Raw genomic sequence first — 24,015 nt, forward strand, 5'->3', positions numbered from 1 at the left:
TGGAAGGGACAGTTCAGACAAACCTCTAAAAGCTGTGTCCCTGTCCATTTTGATCATTCACTATGGCGGCATCAACCTTCAGTCCTGCATTTTTATATTTAATCGTTACAATCGTCATCAATCGTCATTTACATTATTATTTCTGATTAATCGTTATCAGCATTGGCGCCGACCTATTTAAAATAGATGAATCTTATTTTAAATAGATTCAAGAATCACACGAACCCGCCCTTCCTCTAAATCACTCGAACTGTATATATATTTATACACGGTTGGTTGGCTGATTCTAGGGCAAGGTTAACAGCAATGGCGGGCAACCATCTCCACCACCTTCTCATCGGCATGCTTCTCATCTCATCAGTCCTCGCTTCTCCATACCTATCTCCGCGTACATTGCGCCGGGAATTTCCTCGCATGATCGAAGATTTCAAGATCTTCGCATACTCCTGCGATGGAACGAACTCCAGCCGCTTCCGAGAGGGATCGCCTTCCGATCTCTTCCATTCCTGGATCATGAGCAGCCGATTTCTCTCCGCAGATCCGGAGGATGCCGATCTGTTCTACATCACAACCTTCTCCGGGGTCGGACCGAGGTCGATCTCGCGATCCATCCGTAGACTCCGCGCGGAGCTGCCGTACTGGAACCGCACGCTCGGAGCGGATCATTTCTTCGTCACGGAAGACGGAATCGGCGAGTCCTCGGATCGTAACCTCGTGGAGCTGCGCAAGAACGCGATCCAGATCTCGCCGTTTCCGGCCACTCCGTCAAGATTCATACCTCACAAGGACCTCACTCTCCCGTCGTCGACGAGCGCTTCCCCGCCGGAGTCCCTTGATGCGACCGCTCAAGCGCTGATGGACGAAATCCGGACCGTTCCTGGATTGATTGTGGTGAACGGACATCGCGATCCGAGCGCACGCGCGGAGATCATGTCAACCAACGAGTTCTGCTTGTTCTTCCACGGCTACGGCGGCGATCTCCCGATCGGCGAGGCGATGAAGGCGGGATGCGTTCCGATCGTCGTCTCCGACCGTCCGATCTTGGATCTGCCGTTCAGCGATGTGGTGGACTGGTCGGAAATCGCGCTGTTCGTGGCGTTGCAGGAAGGAGGGGGATTCGTTCGGCGAGCAATCGATCGGATCGACGAGGAGAAGCGCGCGAGGATGAGGGCATCGGCTGCTCAGGTGAGTTCGCTGTTCAGGTTTGAAGATGGGTTCATGGAGGGGGATCGGGAGCCGAGGGATGCCTTCCATGCCGTGATCTTCCAGCTATGGCGCCGGCGGCATACCATTCGCTACGCTCGTTGGGGGGAGGCCAAAGTCTTGAAATCTACATGTTAGCTGACCCCCATTACTAATTTCTCTTTATACTGCAGTTATAGTATAATCGTCCAGGACGGGACGCTAGACGGTTGGGGACGGTTTTCTTCCCGTCATACTGGGAATGGAAAACAGTAGATGTTCTGATTCATAGAAGCTTTAAAAATTGGGAAACAAATTATAAAGTTAAAATTAATGATTCGCCGGGCCTATGCACTATAAATGTAGGTTATTCTTCTAAAGTAACAGCTCTCTGAGGAGCCATAAGCATAATATCATTCTGGAGTCAGATTGAGTATCAGTATTTTTCTTACGGGTAACTAATAAAATTATTAATTAATGCAAATGTTACTTGTAAAGATCATAATATATAAAAGGATGAGGGAATTATGCTGGTTAGTCACCTTGGATTTAGGTAGGATGGTCCAGTTTTCAGTAAAAACCTATACCTTACATAAAGTTTGCTTTGGTTCCGGTCTAGATCTGTTTCAGTCATGTCCAGTCCCCATTAGTCTAGTTCAGATCGGGTTGACTAGTTAATTTCAAAGTCAAAATAGAAAATTGGTCATGGACTTCCCCATTATATGCTTTGGGAAGAACTTTGCCACCCTAAAACACAATTTTATGTGCAAACCACTTTACAGATCATTCTTTTCTCCCTGCTTTAAGCATGCAGATTTTTTTATCGTCAAAAAATACGGCGCTAGGTACGACCAACCCCTAGGATTGTGTCCTTAGACCGATCCAGCCGTGCCCTGGATGCTACCCAGGGATATTTTATTAATTAAATGTAGTGTTCAACAGCATTTATAGGCGGGGAGCGAGCGTACATGTCCCAATTACATGCGGACCATACTTGTCCACGCCCTTGATGCAGAAAAAGGAAAAAATACATGAGTGGTACCTATAAGTAGCCAAAAGAAGGTTGCTCGTTGTTGTTAATGTGCTGGAGCCCGCAACGTTCGCAGATGTCAACTTGTGGTGCACGGCAGGTAGGCCTATCAGGCGAGAGGCCAAGCTCCCTCTATGCTTGTTGACGATGTGAACACTAGTGACGAGATCAGACAGGCAGATAGAGATCAGACACGTGAACACTAGTGATGAGAGTTGGGCCCTTTCTTCTTTGTTTTGCAAAAACAGTCCTCGAAGATGTTAATGACATCAAGGTCAACCCGGACGTCGAGGAACTCAAGGATCTCCTCACATAGATGATGTTGATGTCGATGCATGTTGACGATGATACCATGGTCGTTATTTTGTCATCATGTGTTAACATCGCCATCATGCATTGTCGTCATCTGGACATGTCAAACCCTGCTTGGATATGAGTAATTTTTGCAGGCAACTTAATGAAAGATTATTTGAACATTAGTGAAAGATTATTTGATCAGAGATCACTGTAAATAAATAAAAAAGGACGTAGGGAATTTCAATTGGCTGAGTGTACCAATAAGGGTAGTGCAGGCATTTCATGTTGACATACTCAAATACTGGATGGACTTCAGGTCCAACAAATTCTCAATATGAAATAATTTGCGAGAAGGGGCTGGCAAATTCAGAGGCTTAGCTCGCCGAAGATGGACGCGCAGCACGCATCGCGCGGCCGCCGGATGGTAAGATCTCCATCTTTTCTTTTGTATCAGGAATCAACGTCGTTTTTTATAGATTTCTTTTTGAACGATCTAGTTGGAAGAAATTCGCCAGAAGCGAGTGGCGGAGAGAATTCAGAAAGCTTCCTCTGGATCCGACTTAGAGGCTTCAAACATTTACGGTACTTTTTACATCTCCGTCCTCCGAGATGTAGACTCCTTGTGGCAGTTGCATCTGCGATTCTGGTTTCTGATCGGTGTTTTTCGTGCAGGAATGCCAATTTATGATGGAGGAAGTCGGTCCTCCGAGGTGAGCGAACCGAAAAAATGTTTTATCGAGGGAGATAAAAGGAATTATTATATTCTTTTTTATTTGGCAATAAATAGTTACAATTTAATCCTCCAGATTTAGAAAATTCGTGTCGCAATAAAGTTTTCGTGAAAGAAAACATTGATTTTCTCTGCTAGGAGGGACTACCTTCCCCAACTGATAGCCCTTTTCCTCGCAGAAAGATTTTAATGCGCTATTACTCCGGCTGAAGGAGTTGGAGAAAAAAAATACTGAATTAGAAATTGAAAAAATTCAAGTTCAATCCAAGGTAACATGGGTACATCGAACTTATTATCGATTATACTTTCTATGCAGTTTCTATTAGTCACCTTAGTTTTACGTTTATTTGGTCATCAGCTGGAAGTATCCCAAGCGGAGAAGGAGACATTGCTGAGACGCGTGAATGTTTTGGTAATCAGACAAAACAAGAATTCTTAATATTGGCAATGATAATTTTAACTAAATATTAAGTATATATCATTTTCCTTGCATACTTTTGTGTTGATTTTCAACTCTATGCGACGTGTCTTTTTATTTCTACTGGAAAACTGCAGGAACAGGAGACTCTACCTTCGTTGAGGAAATCTTTGCAAGACCTTTCAATTGAAAAAGATGCAGCTGTTGTTGCTCGGGTAGCTAAACACTTTAACAAACCTTTTTTGGTAGTTCTGATCGTTTGGTAGTTCTGAATTAGAAATTAATTCCATTGTCTAGCTCGTTTTATGTGATGTGATCAAGGTTTAGATGAGTCTCATTTTTACAACACTTTATTACACATTATCATTAAAATCAAGGGAAAGCTCAACGCAAGCTATTGCTGCTAGTACCTGAATTTTTGTCAAATCTTTCCCCATAACTGCAGGAAGATCTTCTGGCTCAAGTTAGAGCTCTCAAGAAGCGCTTACAAGTGGCAGAAGAGGAACAATACAGAGTCGGTGTCACATTCTAGTATTCATTTTTTTAGAAGCTCCGCAGTCATTTCTTTTGTCCTTACAGCTTTTACTGTTTAGGCCGAAGAAGATGCTGCAGCTTTGAGAGCGGAATTGAATGCCATGCAACAGAACGAAATGAAGAACCAATTTAATGATATAGCGTCAATGGATAGGTCGACTGATCTCATTAAATCAATGGAAACAGAGAATCTGGAATTAAAATCCCAGCTTCAGGTGCAGTTCGTTTGAATTCGGACCTGGCATGAAGGCATCAATCAATGTGGCATTTCGGTATCTTATGTTGAGGTCATGGTTTTTGCAGAATGAACTAGTAAAAAACCAGGAAGGCCTTCAAAGGTTGGCAGAAGAGCAGGCTAAGTCGTCTCATCTCCAGGCACAGATGCAAGAACTGGAGCAACAGTTGAGTGCTTTGTCGAAGACATCAGGTACAGGGAATGCTCTCATGCATGCAACTGATCCCATCTTTGTTCTGATTTTAACCAGCTCCATTACTATAGATCATGATCCAGATTCTTTAAAACATTATTTTATGTGATCACATTTTCCAGACTCCAAATTTGGCTCTTTGATGGTGATGATTTCACCATGGTCATGGTTTTGTCATCCAATCTGTTTTGGCGTCTTTTCGAATTGATTTTACTAAATGCTGTACAAAATTGGGCTTTCTTGAGAAATTTGGATTTTACTACATCCAAGTCATGCAGTCGTGGTGCTAGAAATAGTCTAGATGTTTATATTTTAATCGAGTCAAATTCGTAATAACTTCTGACTTCGGATTAAATGTGTAACACCATCTATCTAGGTTTTGGGGCCATAGACCACCTCTATATAATAGAAGTTTGTTTTTTTCTCCGACAATTTGTTCATGTGCATTTTTATTCCTTTCTGGTTTTAAGTAGAAAATTATCTTGATGGCTACATGCTCTTAATTTTGGTGCAGAGGAGCTGTCCAGGGATGTTGTAAGTAAGACGGCCTTAGCGGTATATTGGTGAACTGAGAACTCTACTTAAAACTAGTTTTCTTTTGGACTCCGATTTACACAACTGAAGTCGGTTATCTGAGCAGAAGGAGAAGGAGAAGCTGGAAAAGCAACTGCATGACTTGGCGGTGATGGTGGAGAGACTTGAAAACGGGCGACAGAAACTCCTGCTGGAGGTTCGTGTTTTGACTTTAATAGGATGATGGATTGAAGTAGGTGTCAAGAGAGAAAAGAGAGAGGAAGAAAGCAACGGAAGAAAATAGGCCAGAATGAAATTTGCATTTTCTTTATTCATGATAGGTGATATGTACTCGGGGTTATTGGGTTGAAAGAGGCATGGGCCATTGTGAATTACAACAGGAAGATGACTCTATTCTGCTGCAAACTCTGTGTCCCATGTGCTACATCTTAACTGTAGGGTTAGTTATCTGGTGATCGGGACCTAGGATGATTCATCATCATCCTCTTGGTGTCGAACTCCAGTTTATAGTGATGACTATGAGGCTAAACAAAACTGAAAAGTAGTATTTCAAGATCCATCCACCAAATTCAGATAATGAGTCCTCCTGTGCCTGGTTCTACCGAAGATGAATGGCTGCCTCGAAAAACTCATTGCTTCCTCTTCCGCTGAAATGGTGCAGGATATCCTAAATGAATTCATAAGTAATCCATTTCATGTTATATCTAACTAGATATGACTTTCAAGGCCTGGAACTAATGTATAGCCATTGTGTCCAGGTTGACTCGCAGTCATCTCAAATTGAGAAGCTATACGAGGAGAATGCAGACTTATCTGCGTCTTATAATGATGCATTAAAGGCCATTGCCGAATGGGAAAGTCAGGTATTTTCATAGCTTCCTTGGAGCCACATTTTCTTTGTCTTTTTTGTCATCCACAATTCTTTTCACCATCATCGTCATCCATGGGTGGCATGGACAAATGACGTTGCTGATGATAAAATCATCAATGACAGCTTGAGATGAGGGGGAGGACGATGACAGAGCTTCGTAGTCATGTTTCCTAGGCATCGTTTTCTTTGACCCATCAACAAGGGTTGGTGGAAAAGGGAAAAATTATCATCGCCGCTCGTCGTTATTTGGGTTTGGATGGGGAAGTATATAATGATGACTATTCATCATCCATTTTCGCTTTGGACGACGATGATGAGGATGTTGGTGATTCGTCATTATTATCTTTGACATTGATGGTTTGGTCAATCGTATCTATCTTTAAATAAATCAACCCTTTGGAGCGACTCGCAGGTGAAAAGCTGCTTGGAACAGAACAAAGAGCTTAGAGAAACGCTTCACAAGCTGAGAACCGACAAGCGTTTGAGTTTGGACTCTCAGGGAGCAGAAGCTCTGCAACAGCTCAAGGTCAGACTCCGACTGCTACATTACTCCCAAAATCTTTCTAGTAAACTCCGACTTTGCAGGGTGAACTTGCAGATGAAGAGAGCAGATCTGAAGCCCTTTCTGCTGAAGTCCTGCGGCTCTCATCTGAACTGAAGCTGGCTTCCCAATCATACCAGAAGCTCACTTGGATGTAAAATTATTATTATTATTATTATTATTATTCTCATTGTTATTCTTATTTGACTTTGGAGGACAATGTTTAATCTTGTTCGATCCACTCTGGTTCTCCAGGTACAGGCCTGTCCTTCGGAATATTGAGGAGAGTTTGATGAAGATGAAGCAAGAGAGCTTTGTCTCTGTGTAACAAGCTCAGCCAAGAAGACTTACCAATTTTGGCTTTCACAGGTATTGTATTATTGATTGTCCCTGATTTACATAGCCATTCCTATCCATCTTTCATATCTCAGCTCATTAATTGTAGACCACAGAAATGGAGAAAATTTTCTTGTCCTCTGTATGCAAAAAATGTTGTTATTCTTTTAAAGAAATATTAAGAGTCTGATTTTACTCGTAAACAAGTATTTATTCTCAATGACTCAATGAAATGAAGAGGGGCTTTCCCAAGGAACATCCACATTTGTTATTTTGGAAATTATGTGGATGGCATTTCTTGAAAATTTGGGACTCATTCACACTCACATTAACGATTCATATTTATTAACTAATCGAGTTTATTCCATCTATCACTTGCTATAATTCAGAAACGATTCCCCTAAGCCATATATAAATTAACGTCATTATTGGATTAGTGCTTCTAGTTCTACAGAGACTCCCTCCGTTCATATTGTATATCCAGGACTAAAATTCTTCTATAAAAAGGAATTTTATTTCTATAGTTAAAAAATAATTGTTATAGAGTAATTGTCTCAATAATTTCAATTTCAGTGAAAATATATTACTGATAAATGAAATGTTAAATCCGAGAATTTTGTAATTTGGGTTGAAGTATCATTAAACAACAAAAGTATTTGTTACTTCAACCATCTCTGAAAAAAGATATAATCAAATTAGTCATCATTTAGATATTTTAACTATCTAGTTAAATAATGTAATACCATTGAATTATGCGATTTACTTATACAACTACATTAACATCTATTGCGATTAACAAAGTACTAAAGGAAAAAAATAATTTCAAACAATTTGACCTTCTTAATTGTAAATATAATACTTTTATCTGATAAGGATACCAAAAACAACAAACGGAAAACTTATCAATGTCACGTCAATGTTTTTAGATGACAGCGCCCACGAAGAACTAGAAAACTTGTTATTTTTTAGTCAAATAGCATCGCTTAGGTTTCGTGTTTAGACACACTAGGATAAAATCTTCCCATAATGAACAATAGTTCTTCCACTTGAAACTAGGTGGTGGTGATATGCACTAAGGTGGTGAATTATTATTTTTTGTTTTCTATGTCTATTTCTATTTTTTATTCTTTAAATATGTTCAGTTGCAGTCATCTCACTAATAACACACAAATTATTAGATTAATATTATGAATTTAATATGTTTATTTGTATAGAAATAATCACATATGCGAATTGTCAAGCTTAAAATGATTGAATCCAATTATGGATTTTGTGCTATTCGTATGAAAATTTCTGAGATAATATTAGAAAATGTTTTTTTTACTTAGACTATATTTTAATGGAGTTTTTAACATCATATCTGTTGAGAAATTAATATTAAAATTAAGGTATATAATTTTAAAATTTTATAAATAAAATATAATTTTACAGAATTATTCAAGGAGGCCTATGATTTACGTCGTGTCACAGTCTGATTATTTTCAATTCACCCAAACATTGAAAAAAGGTGTCATTGTTGCACCATAAATCATGATGCCATATATTGACAATCAAGAGCTAACAATTTCCTATTTTATTATGCATCGACACATGGTGTCAGAAAAATGTGTCAATTTTATTCACAACAAATCCACTGGAACAGTTGAACACTTGATAGCGTAGCATATTCCTACGATTTAAATCACATTAAATATAGTTTCAAAAACCAAGAAAAATAGACGCATGGCAACATGGTAGTGGTCAGTAGCAAAAAATGATGACATCTTTTGGGGAATAAAAGTGTGCACTTTTTCACCAAAAAAAATATATTATATATTGATGTTTAAAAGGAAAAAATCAATGTGGAATCTCTGGTGAGTCCTTAGATGAATAAGGTGATAATCAGAAATACATACATGCTTGAGATTTGACAAGTGGATAGATGAGGTGAGGAAAAATCAATGGCTCAGAATGTTCCTACTTCAGAACACAATTATTGATGGTTCAAAAAAGAGTTTCACGTTGAAAATTTTGAGAGTATCTTTGTCTCTCTCATCTATCCATCAAATCCTTGACTTTAAGAATAGGCCCCCTTATCCATATAAAAATCATTTGAATTTTCACCAACATAGCTTGACTGAGTGAAATTAAGTAATGTTAATATCCAGCGAGTTTGTTGGTGCCCCCCATTGATCAAAGTTGGAAAAAATAAAGATAACTCAAGTAGCCTCAGGTTATGAGAAATAAATTAATTGGATCAGTCTTCCAGGAATATAGGCATCTATGATAAGCCTCCATGTGCTTATGTACCTGTCTTCTTATCAACACCTATCCATCTATATCGATCCATCCACATAAATCCATCTATATATATTCATCCACATCTAATTTATATCACCCATCATCATCATTATCATCATCGTGCCCCTTTGTTATATATAAACATTTATATTACCCTTATCATCCATCATATTTATGCAACTGATTTTTAATCTCAATATTGTTTCTATATCCTTATTTTCTCATAAAACTTTTGTTTTTATTTGTAACATTCTCATCTCAACGTATTTCTCTCTATTTCCCAATATATGTTCCTTGTGGAGATGACACTACCTCATCATAAGCTAATCATTAGTTTACTAGTTAAGTTTATATAGAATTTACCGATTGAATCGATTATCAACTGTTAATTAAACACACAAATTTGACTTCATCACTCATGTCTCTCTTTGGGCAAGACTTGTTACCTTATCTTGGGGAACCATGCCTTGTATGCCTACCAGTCCCATTGACTTATTAAAGTCATTTTAGAAAATGCTACCCGATTGTACCATTTAGTGAACAAAATTTGTAAATCGAGCATGGATACCCATCTTACGGTCATGATTCAAAGCATCTCCTTAGAGATTGGTGTCTTCCTCCATTCTTTTGGATTAGCTTAATGAAATCCCCTTTCTGATCCCTCCTTTGAGGAAAGCCTTACTCTCAGACGTCCTTCCTTTATCATCAAAATCACATCTCCTTTGATTATGCCACCAACCTTGACGTGCCTCCTTCCCTACAGGCCATAAGGAAACTCCTTCCTTTATCATAAACATCACATCTCTTTTGATTATCCCACCAACCTTGATGTGCCTCCTTCCCTACACGCCATAAGGAAACTCCTTCCTTTATCATCAACATCACATCTCCTTTGATTATCCCACCATCCTTGACGTGCCTCCTTCCCTACATGCCATAAGGAAACTCCAATGGAGTTGAATATTATAAGTGACCTCCAGGAATCCTCACAAGTCAAACTACAAATTTTCCAAATCATTTCTTCCCTCAAAATAGCCACTTACCCTGCTCAACACAAGTCAACCAGATGGATCCTCCTGAGTTAAAAACAAAATTCTTTTGAGCCTATGACTAAAACCTAATCAAAATTTCCTAAACCAAAAAAATTCTTTATTCTCAGAGAATATTTATATGGATAAAAAATATTTTTAATAAAGATTATAAATTACAATATAATACTTATCAAATGCATGATAAATGTTTGTTATGTTTCCTTTGATATAAAATTAAAAAATCAAATTAATGTTTCAATTTGGACCAAATATTACTGTATCGATTATCACATTTTATGATATTATGCTATCAATAAATATTTTATGATTAATTGACATGGTCATCCAAACTTTTTTATGTGGATAATTAACACATGTCTCAATTATTTCTGAGTCAATGTATCCCACTCACATTACCAGTTCTCTAGTTTTAAGGTCAACCTCCTTAAATATTATGAAATTCATGTTATCTTAGTAATCCTCAACTCACTTTACCTCATAAATTATCATTGGATTGTACAATGCGTGTGTGGCTTCATGTAATGAGCAAGTGTCATGCCTTCTGGTTTGTGTGAGCCATCCAACATGGCAACACAAACAAACCACAAGGATTCAAGTTAGATGCAGAAGCATGTTCTCTTCATGGCCTGAGATATTAATTAGACGCTTCAGTTTCTATGGCTTTGATTGAAAATTTTAAATAATTAAGAATTAATACATTAATCCATTTATGATCACATCAACTTGAAATCACATCAACTTGAACTCTGCTTTGTAGAAGAGTTTCTTCAAGAGGTTTTTGCGTTTGGCCTCTCAATAAATGAAATGATGGAATCCTCTTGATCTTCTGCAATCATCCTTTAAGATATAGTTGATCTTCCCACCATCAAATCTCACTTGAAGGAGGGGGATTTCTGATAAAAGGAAAATACAAGGGCGATGAACACAAATTTGGGTCAATAATTGTGGTAATTTGAGTAAATCAATCGAAATTTATAAACCTTGAATCATAAAAGAATTTTACCACTTAGTGATGAGCAAGGTTTGGATCCATAAGGAATGTAAATTAGGGTTTTGAACACATTTAATATTGTAATTTGGGGATGGGAGGAGAAATGGATAGTTAATTAATGATGAGATGAGGAGGATGATGAGTAAGAATATGTAATAATGTATGGCATTAGGGAGATACATAGATTGTGATCATGGATTAATACATTTGGACATATGTATGAAGATGGATGAATGTGGATTGATGAATATGAATTTATTGATGAATAGATGTGAAGGGATAAACATAGAGAAGAAGAAAATGAAGTACAAGAAAACTCAATGTAGATCCTTGTATTTTGCTATGATCAAGGATATTTACAACAGGGGGACAGTGCCTACTCTTTCACTTTCTTATTTTGATCAACAAGGAATATCAAGATAACTTGATGGATCTTCAAATCACTTTATTTCACTCGGCTTACTAAAGTAGGTGATGTTTCTGGTGCTTTAATATAAGGGTAAAAACCTTTTTATATGAATGGGAAACTATGTTCAAGTTCAAATCAATCCATACAAAATTTAAAGTTTGTGTACCTTGTGGGAAACTTGTTACACCCTTGACTTTATCCCTTTGGAGATGGTTTAAAGCCATTCATGTATCTGGCCTCTAGAAGTGTCCATGAGATCAAGTTGCTCTTGGATCTCAACTTCCTCTTCTCCAAATCTTATTGAAGCTCCTGTAGATCTTCTCACCTTCTCACCATGAAGACATTCCTCTTTGTTGATGGAGAATATGAGAAGGAAGAAAGGGAGTTCAGCTCTGTCTAGCATGGTGCCCAAAATGGTACCCCTCCCCTATTTATACTTCAGTTAAATGTTTTCACAAAAAAATTAGGGAATATCCACTAATACCCTTATAATCTTATGTGTGTGACCCTCTATGCCATTATATCATTCTACATGATAACTTTGATGGCCTATTAGAAACTATAATCCAACCTTATTCATTAACTATATCAACATATAAGTTAATTAACTAAGGATCAATTTAGCCCAATCGATAGGTTAAGCTTCACCTCCCGCTCTAAAAGATACAAACTAGTGTTCAAACTCTCTCATAGAACCTTTAACGTCATTAATTGCTGTATATGCATAATTTTTCAACTGTGCAAAACTCCTGAATTTCTTATGGTATGGTCAATTATCAAACTATAATCTATCATTTAGTTAGTACTGATTGTATTGGGTATCATTAGAGGACGCCTTCACTGATATCCTCAATACCATGGTGAAGGATTTACATGCATCATCTTCCTTGAGTTAATCTCCTCCTCTGTTGATGGCAGATGATCTCGTTTGACCATTTAATCACTTTTATGTGCTACTTACTATATCTGATATAAGACTTTTCTAAATCCCATGGTTAGAGAATAATAATTCATAGTGAAAACATAATCATCCAACCATGAGACGCCCTTGGTGTCTCGGCTCAATGGATCACTTGTACAACGTTGGCAGGAATCCACTTGATTGGCATTTAGGTATAATGCCATTCAGGAAGTCATACGTATCACTTCAATGAACTCTTTTTCCAAAGAGTACCCGTTGTATGTCCTTAGTGTCTCCACACTAACTGCCATGTGATCAGCCATAATTATCGTATAAGTAGGATCATATAGTGATTTCCTACATAGATAATTTGATGTCCATCTCGACTATCCATTGTATACACGTTTAAGAGACTGTTGATCACTATATTAGGATATCATCACAATTCATTTCTTCCTTCCACTTATTCATTGACTTAATTGTAAACATCACACTGAAATGATAACAAATATATATTTTTTCAATGAACTTAAATAAAAACATGTTGGTGTGATTGGCTTTACACATAGATAGGAGTCAATAGACATAATTAGCCATGTTCAAGTCTTTGGCCTAAAACACCTTCCTCATCATCAGATATCATGGTTTATAGTTAACCATTATAGCCATCCGTTTTTTGCTCTCCTTGATTGATGTGGTAAAATTGCCAACGTGGAACAAAAATTTCAAAACCTACAAAAGGTTCTGATTTATGTTTTAATTCTTCAAAATCTCAGTTATATATATGTATATATATATTCAGTTTGAAATAATCTCTTTGAGTATAATGTCAAAAAATTCTAAAAATACATATCTTAACCTAGAAATTATTGTCTTCATGAATTTAATGACAAATTTATTCGATAAAGTATATCCTGAAATGGATATTTTTTTATGAATATAACGTCAAAAATTCAATAAAAATATGTTAATCATAATATAATTTCTAAGATAATTTTAAAAAATATTATCTTGATAACACAAATAATCATTCAAATCCAAATACAAAAGTAAATAAATGATATTAATCTTGATAACATAGGGGGGTTTCATAAATACGGTTGGCATGCACATCTAAAGTGTGAGCCCTTCTTCATTGATACTTGTTTTGGAACTTCTCACGAAAGACCTTATATTTTTTGTTTATCTACCAACATCCATAAATCTTATGCACGTGACCCTCAAGGCCCATGTATCAGTCTATTTCATAACTTTGATAAACCAATACATTTATTGGCCCACCATAAAAATTAGCCCTATCGACATATAGATTAATTAATTCCTAAATGACTTAACATATGGTTTACTATCAAACCATAATCCATCATTTTACTTAATAATGATGCAATGACAATCATTACATAATGTATTATCTTATATCTCCACTACCTCGAGTCAATCTCTTCTTATAATAATGATGGGCAATTACATGTGGAGCACTCAATCACCTTCTTGTACTTTTTGATATATATGAGCTATGAAAACTTTAAATCCAATGATTTTAGGCTCATACATCTTAGTCAAAACATAGTCATCCACAAGATGTCTTTGGCATTCTAGGTCAGAGGACCACTTATATATCAATGACATGAATTATCACGATCGATGTTTAGTTATAATGTCATTTCTGGATTAATATAATTCAGTTTATTGAAGCACTTCTCTAAAGGACACCCACTGTTTGTCCGTAGTATCTCTAAACTAATGGCCACATGATCAAATATTTTTATTCTTTATGGATAGTTCGATGTTCGTCTCTAATATCCTGCAATATAAAAATTTAGAATATATTTTTAAATATTATTGATAGTTATGTTATGAGCAAATCATATTTTTTCCAAATCATTGCATGAATTCAATGGCTTCATTTTAAACATGACATAAGTGTATTAACGAATAGGTTTATTTCAGTGAACTTAATGATGACATAGAAGTGTGATTGGCTTGATGATTACATAATACCCATAAGAGTGCTCAATGGTCCAAAATCAAATGCCAAACATGGGAGGAATTGAATAAACTCAACTTCAGGGTTAACATCAGGTCATTCTTGATTTTCAGTTTAATCAATAAAACTTCAGTTTAATCAATAAGATTTTCAGTTTAAACAATAAGTCTAGCCAGTGGATGAGTACAAGTCATATGCACAATGAACATATATCAGGGTTTTAACTATTTCTAGATATGATTCAGGTTAGATGAGAATGAACATGTATAGTTGATGAATTGGAAATTAGGGTTACAAATGGCATTTAAGGCTTTTGGTTTATACAACAATATTTATAATTTTCGTTTAGAGAGTAGGGCAAGAGAGGGTCAAATCCACATGGAGAAAGTATTAAATAAGAGAATTTTAACTTTAATAGTTAACCAAAACACACTAGAAAATGAAATTTAAAATAGTTATTGGAAGGCTAGAAAATATGAAACCTATTTAACCTAATTTATTCAAGTTTCATGGTATAGTTTTAAGAATTTTAATTTAAACATATAGTAAAAGATACTAATTAATTCTCATATTTATAGTTTATGGAAAAATTCTTATGATTGATGGCAATGGGTGAGAGTAGGTGAAAGAGATACCACACTGAGTGAAACAAAGATAATGGCACGCACGCGCCGACGAGTGGCAGAGTGGGACAAATGATGACAATTTTATCGTCAATCATGCGACAAAGATGGAGGTGGATATGTGACAATGAGTGTCACTGTTGAAGATGGTGTGCTTGATATTAGAAATATATGTTATCGGTTATGATAACCTAGGAAAAAGAATGAAGGCATAAGTGTGAAAAAGACAAAGATCACACAAACCTCATCATCATATTAACGACGGGAAAAATAGTGTTTTTTCTTCGTGTGTCTTGATCTGAAAATCACTCCTTCAATCATTCACTCTTGGAGTATAAGAACATACCCAAACAATATTTTAAATGAGAAAATCACATCGCTAATGTAATTAGGAATAAAATCCAAGGGTGCCTTTTATAAGTATGGAGGGTTTTATATAGATCCGGAAGGTGGATTGATAGAAGAGGGAAAAAGGAACTACCCTAAGAAATTCAGCATGTAAATCCTTCTGATTCATTAGATATCATCGTACGAATTTGGAGCAATCCAAGACATCTGATATCTCTTTCCTCTAATTTATGATGCAGATTGCTACTGGGGCGAACACTAGCAATCTAGAAGGCATAAGAAGTTAAAAAATACATTTCAACTACTAGAAAATCTGGAAGAAAATGAAAATATTAGTCTTAAAGTATAATAAATCCTGATGAAAATAGATAAATCTCAATTTATATTTTCTGACCCATAAAGATATTTCATTTATGGAATTTAGGTCAAAACATTTTGGTTAAAACACCATACAATACAGAAAAAATGGAACTTTATTATAACATTGTTATAAATCATTTTAAGCCTTAAGTAAATGAATTTATGATCATTCCAGTGTGAATAAATAAATGGAGTATATGAAATTTCTAAGAAAACTAACATGATATTTTTGGTTATCAATAGGGTAGGAGGTAGTGATGCAAATGAGATAGTGAAATGAGAAGGGTGGCCCAAATTATTTGATGAAGATGTGGCAGTTGATAAGAGGAGAAGTAGGTAGGATGACATGAACACGATGAATGGAAAGGAGGGAGTAAGATAAATGAAAATGTAAGGGGAGATGACTGATGTGGACAGAGAATGAGAAGGGAAGGTGAGGAAGTGAGTACTTTAGGGTTTTGTGCCATTTATGCATGTGTGCGAATGGGTGTGACTGTGATAATGTGGATGATGTGTGATTGTGATGATGGATGATGATAGATTGAAATGGAAGCCATAAGATGCTCTAATTAAATGATATCATGATGAATGACAATTTGATTCTTTCTTGACCTTCTCCATGCACTCAAGATACCAGGACAATCTTCATGGATCTTCAAAAACTCAGTCTCTTTCAATCAGACTCTCTATGAGGAAGCAAGTTCAAAGATGGCTTTCTACAAAGAATTTGGGTCAATTTATAGATCCCAAACATACGGATGGATAGAGGACAGAAAGATGAATCTGTCCTCAAAGTTTCAGCTCGATTGTCGTTCTAGATCTTTAGATATCAAGCTTTGAAGATAGACGATCCCTAGCCATTGATTTAAACTAAATATTTCTCTCACCTTGTCCTCGCCACCACTGCCATGTCACTTTTAAGGTCTTGTCTTTACCTCACATTAAATGTGATGATTAGCTCATATGCTCCCACATCAGCCTCTATCAATGGCTTGTGTCGTGTCGTTGTGTCCCTAGAGGAAAAAGACAGGAACAGCAATATACTGTAAATAGTATTAAAAAAGAAAATGTGTGTGATATGGCTGTGCATTATCGCACATCACATCTGAACTTTCAATTTTATATCCATTGAATGGTCAACACATGGGCAACTCATATGCACGTTAGCGGCCTATGTACGTGTGGCTTTACTTGTGTGTAGCAATGTGTTAGAGGTGCAATCCTTTAACAATCAAAAGGTAAAAAGTATACTGAAGTATTAAATATCATATTAATGTTTTATTGGTTTTCTTATCTAATTTATTATGAAAATATTCATGTATTTCTTTATTGGCCACGTCACCACTTGGAATTAAAAAATATGAAATTATTAGTAATGATCGGTAATTATGGCATCATGTTTTACAATGTCATAATGATACTTTTGACAGTGATTAGCAACCCAATCATTGTGTAAAATCCCAACTTGTTACTTACTGACACTTCATATTGTCACACATGTCGTTATTGAAGATTAACCCCAGAAAGTCATTACTTAATTCGTACAAAATTATGACTTGTAAAATAATATCTTCATGAATATGGTGTCTAAGAATACATGAAAATTTATGTCTGACTCAAAAAATATTTGCTTTTGGAATATTATGTGTTAAAAATCCCAAAAAGTACTCAAAATTAAAAAAACTAAAAATTTCCAATTATATATTTAATCACCTCTGGCTTGATAACAGTTATATATAATCAATTTAATGCAAATAATCATGAGAATACTGTAAAATTGACCAATACCAATGTATTATTAGCATTGAGATGGTTGCACATCTTGGTTGGTGTTGTAATGTCATCAAAGTAGTAGGTCCATGATTCTCACAAGTGATGATGTCATGTTGCAACATTATCCAAAGAGATGGAAGCTATAAAAACCAAATTATTTTTCATCTTTTATGGAATTTTATGGTTTGTAAAAGAGACACATCCACATCTTGTTTGAATTCATTAATACAAATCACATTCATTACAATTCATGTGCAATATTTTGAGGGTTTATCGATATGTGAAGAGATAATTAAATTATGATGATACTATTACAATTACTTATCTTTAAATATGTATCCCAGACATTTTTTTCTCTTTGGATATCCGAGAAGGACAACAAAATATCTTGCGAGAATGACATTATCTACTTGCGCTCATACATGAGGATGGTCGATCTTGTAACCATTTGTATGCTGTCACTGAGTGATAGAATTATAAATGGTGACACTAGTCCAATCACACATTAATGCTTAAAATGAAGTCTGTGTATAGGTACAATGGTAAATGAATTATAAAGAGATCATACTGATGATTACTCATCTTTTAACCTGTGTCTTAAACATTTATCTTCATGATATTTGAAAGGGACATCAAAGTATCCACATAGAATATCACTATATCCTCTTGCTCTATGACGTGAAAGATTGATATCATAACAATTCATATGAGAACAGTAAGTAGAGATGTATAGTGATACTTGAGAATATATTTCATTTAATTTATTCATTAAAATACTTGAATGGTTTTATACATAATTTTCTATGACATTGGTCCAGATCACATCAGCAACAAGCCTACAAAGATGATTGAGTGGTGAAGAGGAGATTGATTATCCCGAGTACAAGAGGAGATTACTCAAAGAAAATGATGTGTTGATGATCTTAGCCTATGTAATGGAAATATCAGATGTATATTTCTTGATTTCAAATACATCAGTCCTAATTGGAGTGGTTGACTAAGGTTTTAATGTTGATTCATTCTAATTAGGATGATTCATTCCAGGAGTGACTTGCTGAAGAGGTATTATACATTCATGGTACCCTGTGTTAGATATATTTCTTATGGACCTAGGAATCAAATTTATTACAATTAAAGACAATAAAACTATTTACCTTATGAAACAAGTGTTGTAGCTTGTCACATCTCTTATTCGTGTCCCGATCCATTGATAATGTTAAATAAAAAAATTAAATAAGCTATTTGTTGGATATAGTCATGTAACTAGTTTACTAGGGAAATCACTTTTTGGCTTGTAGAGTCATTAATTAGACTCATATATGGACCAAGAGGGTTAAAGTATAAGGGTTTGAGGTAAACTATTGGATGTTTGAGGATAATTAAAGTATAAGGGTTTTTGTGTTTTATTTAAATATATTTTTAATATATTATATTTATTTATCCATGTTTATTATTTGGAAATTTAGGATCTGTTTAAATTGAAAGTTACTAAAACATTTATTGGGACATTAAGTCACTTATAAAAAAATTATATCAGTCCTCTAAAAAATGACACAACTGGGATATTAATTTAAATATCAGTATTTCCTTCATTTTAATGATTGACTATCTGAAGAGAATGACCCTTAGGATTGGGTGTTGACCTGTGTGGTGCACTTTGATTGATAAAATAATTTCATGAATGGATATTCTTGAGAAATTAGTAACTTGAAACTCTTTTTTCCTTGAAATCATATTTGATATGTAACAGTGATGTGCACAATTTAGTATTTTTTGGCATCGAAACTTTCTAAGAAGTTAAGAGAAATTGTGTGGCCAATATCAAATATAGTTCTACGGTGCAAGAACTTACATTTCTCTTAATTTCTTGTCAAATAGTAGAGAGGAAGGTTCAAATTTTAAATTAAAAAAGTAATTTATAGTAAACTGTCTGATGTGCAGTCTCCTTCATTAATCAACTATCATTTATTATATTTTAAATAATGATAATTAAATAATGTGATATTAAAAATAAATAGTGTGTAGCCTACTTAAAATTTGTGTAAATCAAAGTAACATACGAGATAAAATAAATTCATAAATTATCAAGGAGATCTTTGACAAAATTTTATGCATATTATAGTCAAATTTATACAGGCTAGACAAAAAAAAATCACTACTTAATCCTAAGGTTCAAACAATTTCAATAATGCATGTCATAGAGAGATCCAAAATTTTAAGAATTTTTCGTAAGTAAATAAAATTTTGTTATAAACCACATAAAATAAATTCAAAGTAACATACCAGATAAAATAAATTCATAAATTATCAAGGAGATCTTTGAGAAATTTTATGCATATTATAGTCAAATTTATACAGGCTAGACAAAAATCATTACTTAATCCTAAGGTTCAAACAATTTCAATAATGCATGTCACAAAGAAAACGATAAAAAGAATTTAGCATTTTTCGTAAGTAAATAAAATTTTGTTATATATTTTGATCTAAGGACTAGTTTATGGAAAACTAGACAGTGGAAGGTCAAGAATAATCAGGGAGAAGGGAGAAAAAGGGGAAGGCACCTGAAAAATTCTAGCCTGGGTGAATTTCGTTCAAGGCTTTTCTCTATTTACACTATAAGAGGGTATTTTTCACAAAACCCTCAAACCTTAAGCATATCTTCCCAGTCCGAAACTCCATTTGCGTGTGGGCCTCTAGGCCCTCGAGCAACCCAATAATTTGAGTATATCAAAGTGACTTACCTGATAAAATAAATTCATAAATCATCAAGGAGATATTTGAAATACTTTTATGGATATTATAGACAAATTTATACAGGGTATACAAAAAATCACCACTTAATCCTAAGGTTCAAACAATTTCAATAATGTATCTCAAGAGAAGACGATCCAAAATATACAGAATTTTTTCATAAGTAAATAAAATTTGATTATATTATTTGATCTAAAGACTATTTTATGGTAACTAGAGCATGGAAGGTCAAGAATAACCAGGGATCAGCTTATTTAACTTTCGAGAAGTTCAAAGTAAAGGCCCAGATAAATTAATTTTATAAAATGATAGATGAGAGATTTGAGAGGATTTAATGGGTTAAAAATGAAATTAAGAGTACACAAAAACATCCAATTGATCCCAAAGTTGAAAACATTCCCCGTAAAGTATCTTGAAGAGCAGACAGTCCAACATTAGCATAATTACTGCAGAAGCTAAAGAAACTGTATAATATTATGCAGAATGAGTTCAGGTTTGTTTGAAATAAAAACTTACATTTATTATATTGGAAAATTTTCATGTATGCCTATTTAAGCTTATTTTTATGATTAAAGTATTAATAAGTTCATGAAAATATAAATCATTTGTCGAAATAAATATACTAAAACATTGAGAAAATTATGGAAATTTGTGATTAATATTTTTTTATTAGATAAGGTGTATTTCAAATATAGTAAGTTTTAGGAGGTTAAATCCAGTTGATTCTTTGAAACATGAGCCAAAATGATAGTTAAAATTTCTATATATAAAATTTTATTAAATTTAGAGCATTTTTTGTGAAGTCTAAAAATTATAGAGGAAATATTGGACACGGAAATGTTTTATCAAAATGAAGTAGATATTATTGAAGAAGCTAAGCATAGAAGTGAGATTATATCTTGAGGAAAGACAGCTGGGATATGTGATGTGATACGACGACGGCCGAGATCGATCGGCGCGTTTCACGTCACAGGGTTATGATGCGAATGTATGGGATGTAAGCCGAATGATGAGAAAATACGAATGAGCAGATAAGGACTTGACGGATAGCGACGTCGGCCGTACCGATCAATGAGAGACGAGTGAACCTAAGATCAAACTCCCAATGACCCGCTGGACCTACTAGACGTCTACTAAGTGAGGGGCATCTAACAGCCCTGGAGCGTTCAGCGTCCAAGTCGGATGACAGTCCGTCTACCACAAGAATCCCTATGCTCGACAAGGTGGCTAGTCCTATCCGATGATGTTCGAGAATATCACGGTAGCGGATGCGATAGGGGAAGACGAGACTGTCGAAGATAATAATACTGGAGTTTATAGAGGGAGCGAGACTGACCTTTGTATCGCTTAGTCCAAGGCGTCCAAGTCGTCGAGCGGATGCTTAGTGTCGGGTCGTGCGGACGAGTGTCGTTGGCGAGGACAAAACCGGGTGCGGACGGTGCGGTCGTAACTACTAGCAGAGAGCTGAGTCCACGGGTGGCGTACAACAAAAGTCGGAGCAGAGGGCGCACAAGGCGCGCGCTTGGCTGGCGCACGGCGTAGTCGTGTGGGCGGGCAAGACAGCGAACCAAGTATCGTGGGAATAGTCGTGGGGGTGGGGCAGAAAACCAAGTAATCAGTTATGGCGTAGAGGGTGGGAATCAAGAAATCAAGAAAGATGAGGGCGAAGGGGAGAACGAAGGGGAATCAAGGAGATATGGTGAGATCACGAAATCAAGAAATCATGAAATCAAGAATTCAAGAAATCAAGAAATCAAGAAATCAAGGGGAAAGAAAGTGGGCGATCAAGAAAGGCAAGACGAGGCGGTTGGGAATCAAGAAACGATGGGGAAAGGAGGGTGGGCGATCAAGAAAGGCAAGACGAGGCGGTTGGGAATCAAGAAACGATGGGAGAAAGGAGGGTAGGCGATCAAGAAAGGCAAGGCAGGCGGTTGGGAATCAAGAAACGATGGGGAAAGGAGGGTGGGCGATCAAGAAAGGCAAGACGAGGCGGTTGGGAATCAAGAAACGATGGGGAAAGGGGATGGGCGATCAAGAAAGGCAAGACGCAGCGGTTGGGAATCAAGAAACGATGGGGAAAGGAGGGTGGGCGATCAAGAAATGCAAGACGCAGGCGGTTGGGAATCAAAGAACGAGGGGGAAAGGAGGGTGGGCGATCAAGAAAGGCAAGAGGAGGCGGTTGGGAATCAAGAAACGATGGGGAAAGGGGGGGGCGATCAAGAAAGGCAAGACGAGGCGGTTGGGAATCAAGAAACGATGGGGAAAGGAGGGTGGGCGATCAAGAAAGGCAAGACGAGGCGGTTGGGAATCAAGAAACGATGGGAGAAAGGAGGGTAGGCGATCAAGAAAGGCAAGACGAGGCGGTGGGGAATCAAGAAACGGTGGGGAAAGGGGGATGGGCGATCAAGAAAGGCAAGACGAGGCGGTTGGGAATCAAGAAACGATGGGGAAAGGAGGGTGGACGATCAAGAAAGGCAAGACGAGGCGGTTGGGAATCAAGAAACGATGGGGAAAGGGGGATGGGCGATCAAGAAAGGCAAGACGAGGCGGTTGGGAATCAAGAAACGATGGGGAAAGGAGGGTGGGCGATCAAGAAAGGCAAGACGAGGGGGTTGGGAATCAAGAAGCGGAGGGGAAAGGGGGGTGTGATCAAGAAAGGCAAGACGAGGCGGTTGGGAATCAAGAAACGATGGGGAAAGGAGGGTGGGCGATCAAGAAAGGCAAGACGAGGCGGTTGGGAATCAAGAAACGATGGGGAAAGGGGGGTGGGCGATCAAGAAATGGTGGAAGGGTGGAAAAAGGTACCAAGAAATGGCTTTCTTGAACTGTAACAACCAAGAACCTCCAAGAAAGAGGAGTTCTTGACGGATCTGGGGTGTGCTCTCGACGGAGCAGATTTCCCGGTTGATGGCGTGTCGGCGACGCTTCTTGAATCTCCCAAGACCCCGGAGTAATCTCGACGAAGGCCTCTTTCGATTCTTGATGGCGGCTTCTTGAAACTCTTTCCTCGTGACCGGAGTGATCTCGACGGCGCGGCTTAACACATCTCCTCGGAGTGATCTCGACGGGAGACGTGGGCTCTACCCACGGAGTGATCTCAACGTGGGGTGGGGCTAGCCAAACCCCTACACTACTCTCACGATAGGGGAGACGAATTGTGAATAAACTTTTCAACAATGACTCCAAGGTGTTCTTGGGCATGCCATCCTTATATAGTGAGGATGGGTGCCAAGTGAGCGTGGGAGAGGACGAACCGTCGCGAGACGTGGTTCGGCCTCCCTTACAAATTCAAAATACAAACATAAAAGTAAAATGGCGAGGACGGGCCCAACAACATTGGCCCAGTCCACGAATCCAAAAATACAAACACACATGAAAATGAGCATAAGTAAAAGATAAAAGTTCTTACGCGGGTACTTAAACCCGGGTGGCGAAGCGCGCGAGCTGCTCGGCGTGGCTGACGACATCCCGTCGCGTCATCCTCGAGATGGTTCTTCGTCATCGTGGCGTCGTCCTCGAGATGGTCCTCCATCAATATGTTTATTGAATCCATCTAATGATATTATATATTTTTTGGGTGTATTTTTGGGATGATTGTAACACGGAAATATAGAAGAAGCACAAGAAGGAAACATCAAA

General features: G+C 36.9%; 2 protein-coding genes across 2 annotated transcripts; both read left to right on the plus strand.

The window, feature by feature from the left end:
• The first annotated feature begins 301 nt into the window (after positions 1-301).
• Positions 302-1,457, plus strand: LOC144700564 (putative glycosyltransferase At5g11130). Its single transcript, XM_078572003.1, has one exon. The coding sequence runs from the start codon at positions 307-309 to the stop codon at positions 1,339-1,341; it is 1,035 nt and encodes a 344-aa protein (XP_078428129.1). The 5' UTR covers positions 302-306; the 3' UTR covers positions 1,342-1,457.
• Positions 1,458-2,795: 1,338 nt separating this feature from the next.
• Positions 2,796-7,107, plus strand: LOC144700588 (myosin heavy chain-like protein). Its single transcript, XM_078572030.1, has 15 exons — positions 2,796-2,933; positions 3,007-3,091; positions 3,182-3,219; positions 3,419-3,508; positions 3,598-3,651; positions 3,795-3,872; positions 4,103-4,171; positions 4,251-4,406; positions 4,495-4,618; positions 5,134-5,174; positions 5,260-5,349; positions 5,912-6,016; positions 6,437-6,550; positions 6,610-6,719; positions 6,821-7,107. The coding sequence occupies exons 1-15, from the start codon at positions 2,898-2,900 to the stop codon at positions 6,891-6,893; spliced, it is 1,263 nt and encodes a 420-aa protein (XP_078428156.1). The 5' UTR covers positions 2,796-2,897; the 3' UTR covers positions 6,894-7,107.
• Positions 7,108-24,015: the final 16,908 nt, after the last annotated feature.

Source organism: Wolffia australiana, chromosome 1 (genome assembly GCF_029677425.1).
Source record: "Wolffia australiana isolate 7733 chromosome 1, ASM2967742v1".
Taxonomy (NCBI): domain Eukaryota; kingdom Viridiplantae; phylum Streptophyta; class Magnoliopsida; order Alismatales; family Araceae; genus Wolffia; species Wolffia australiana.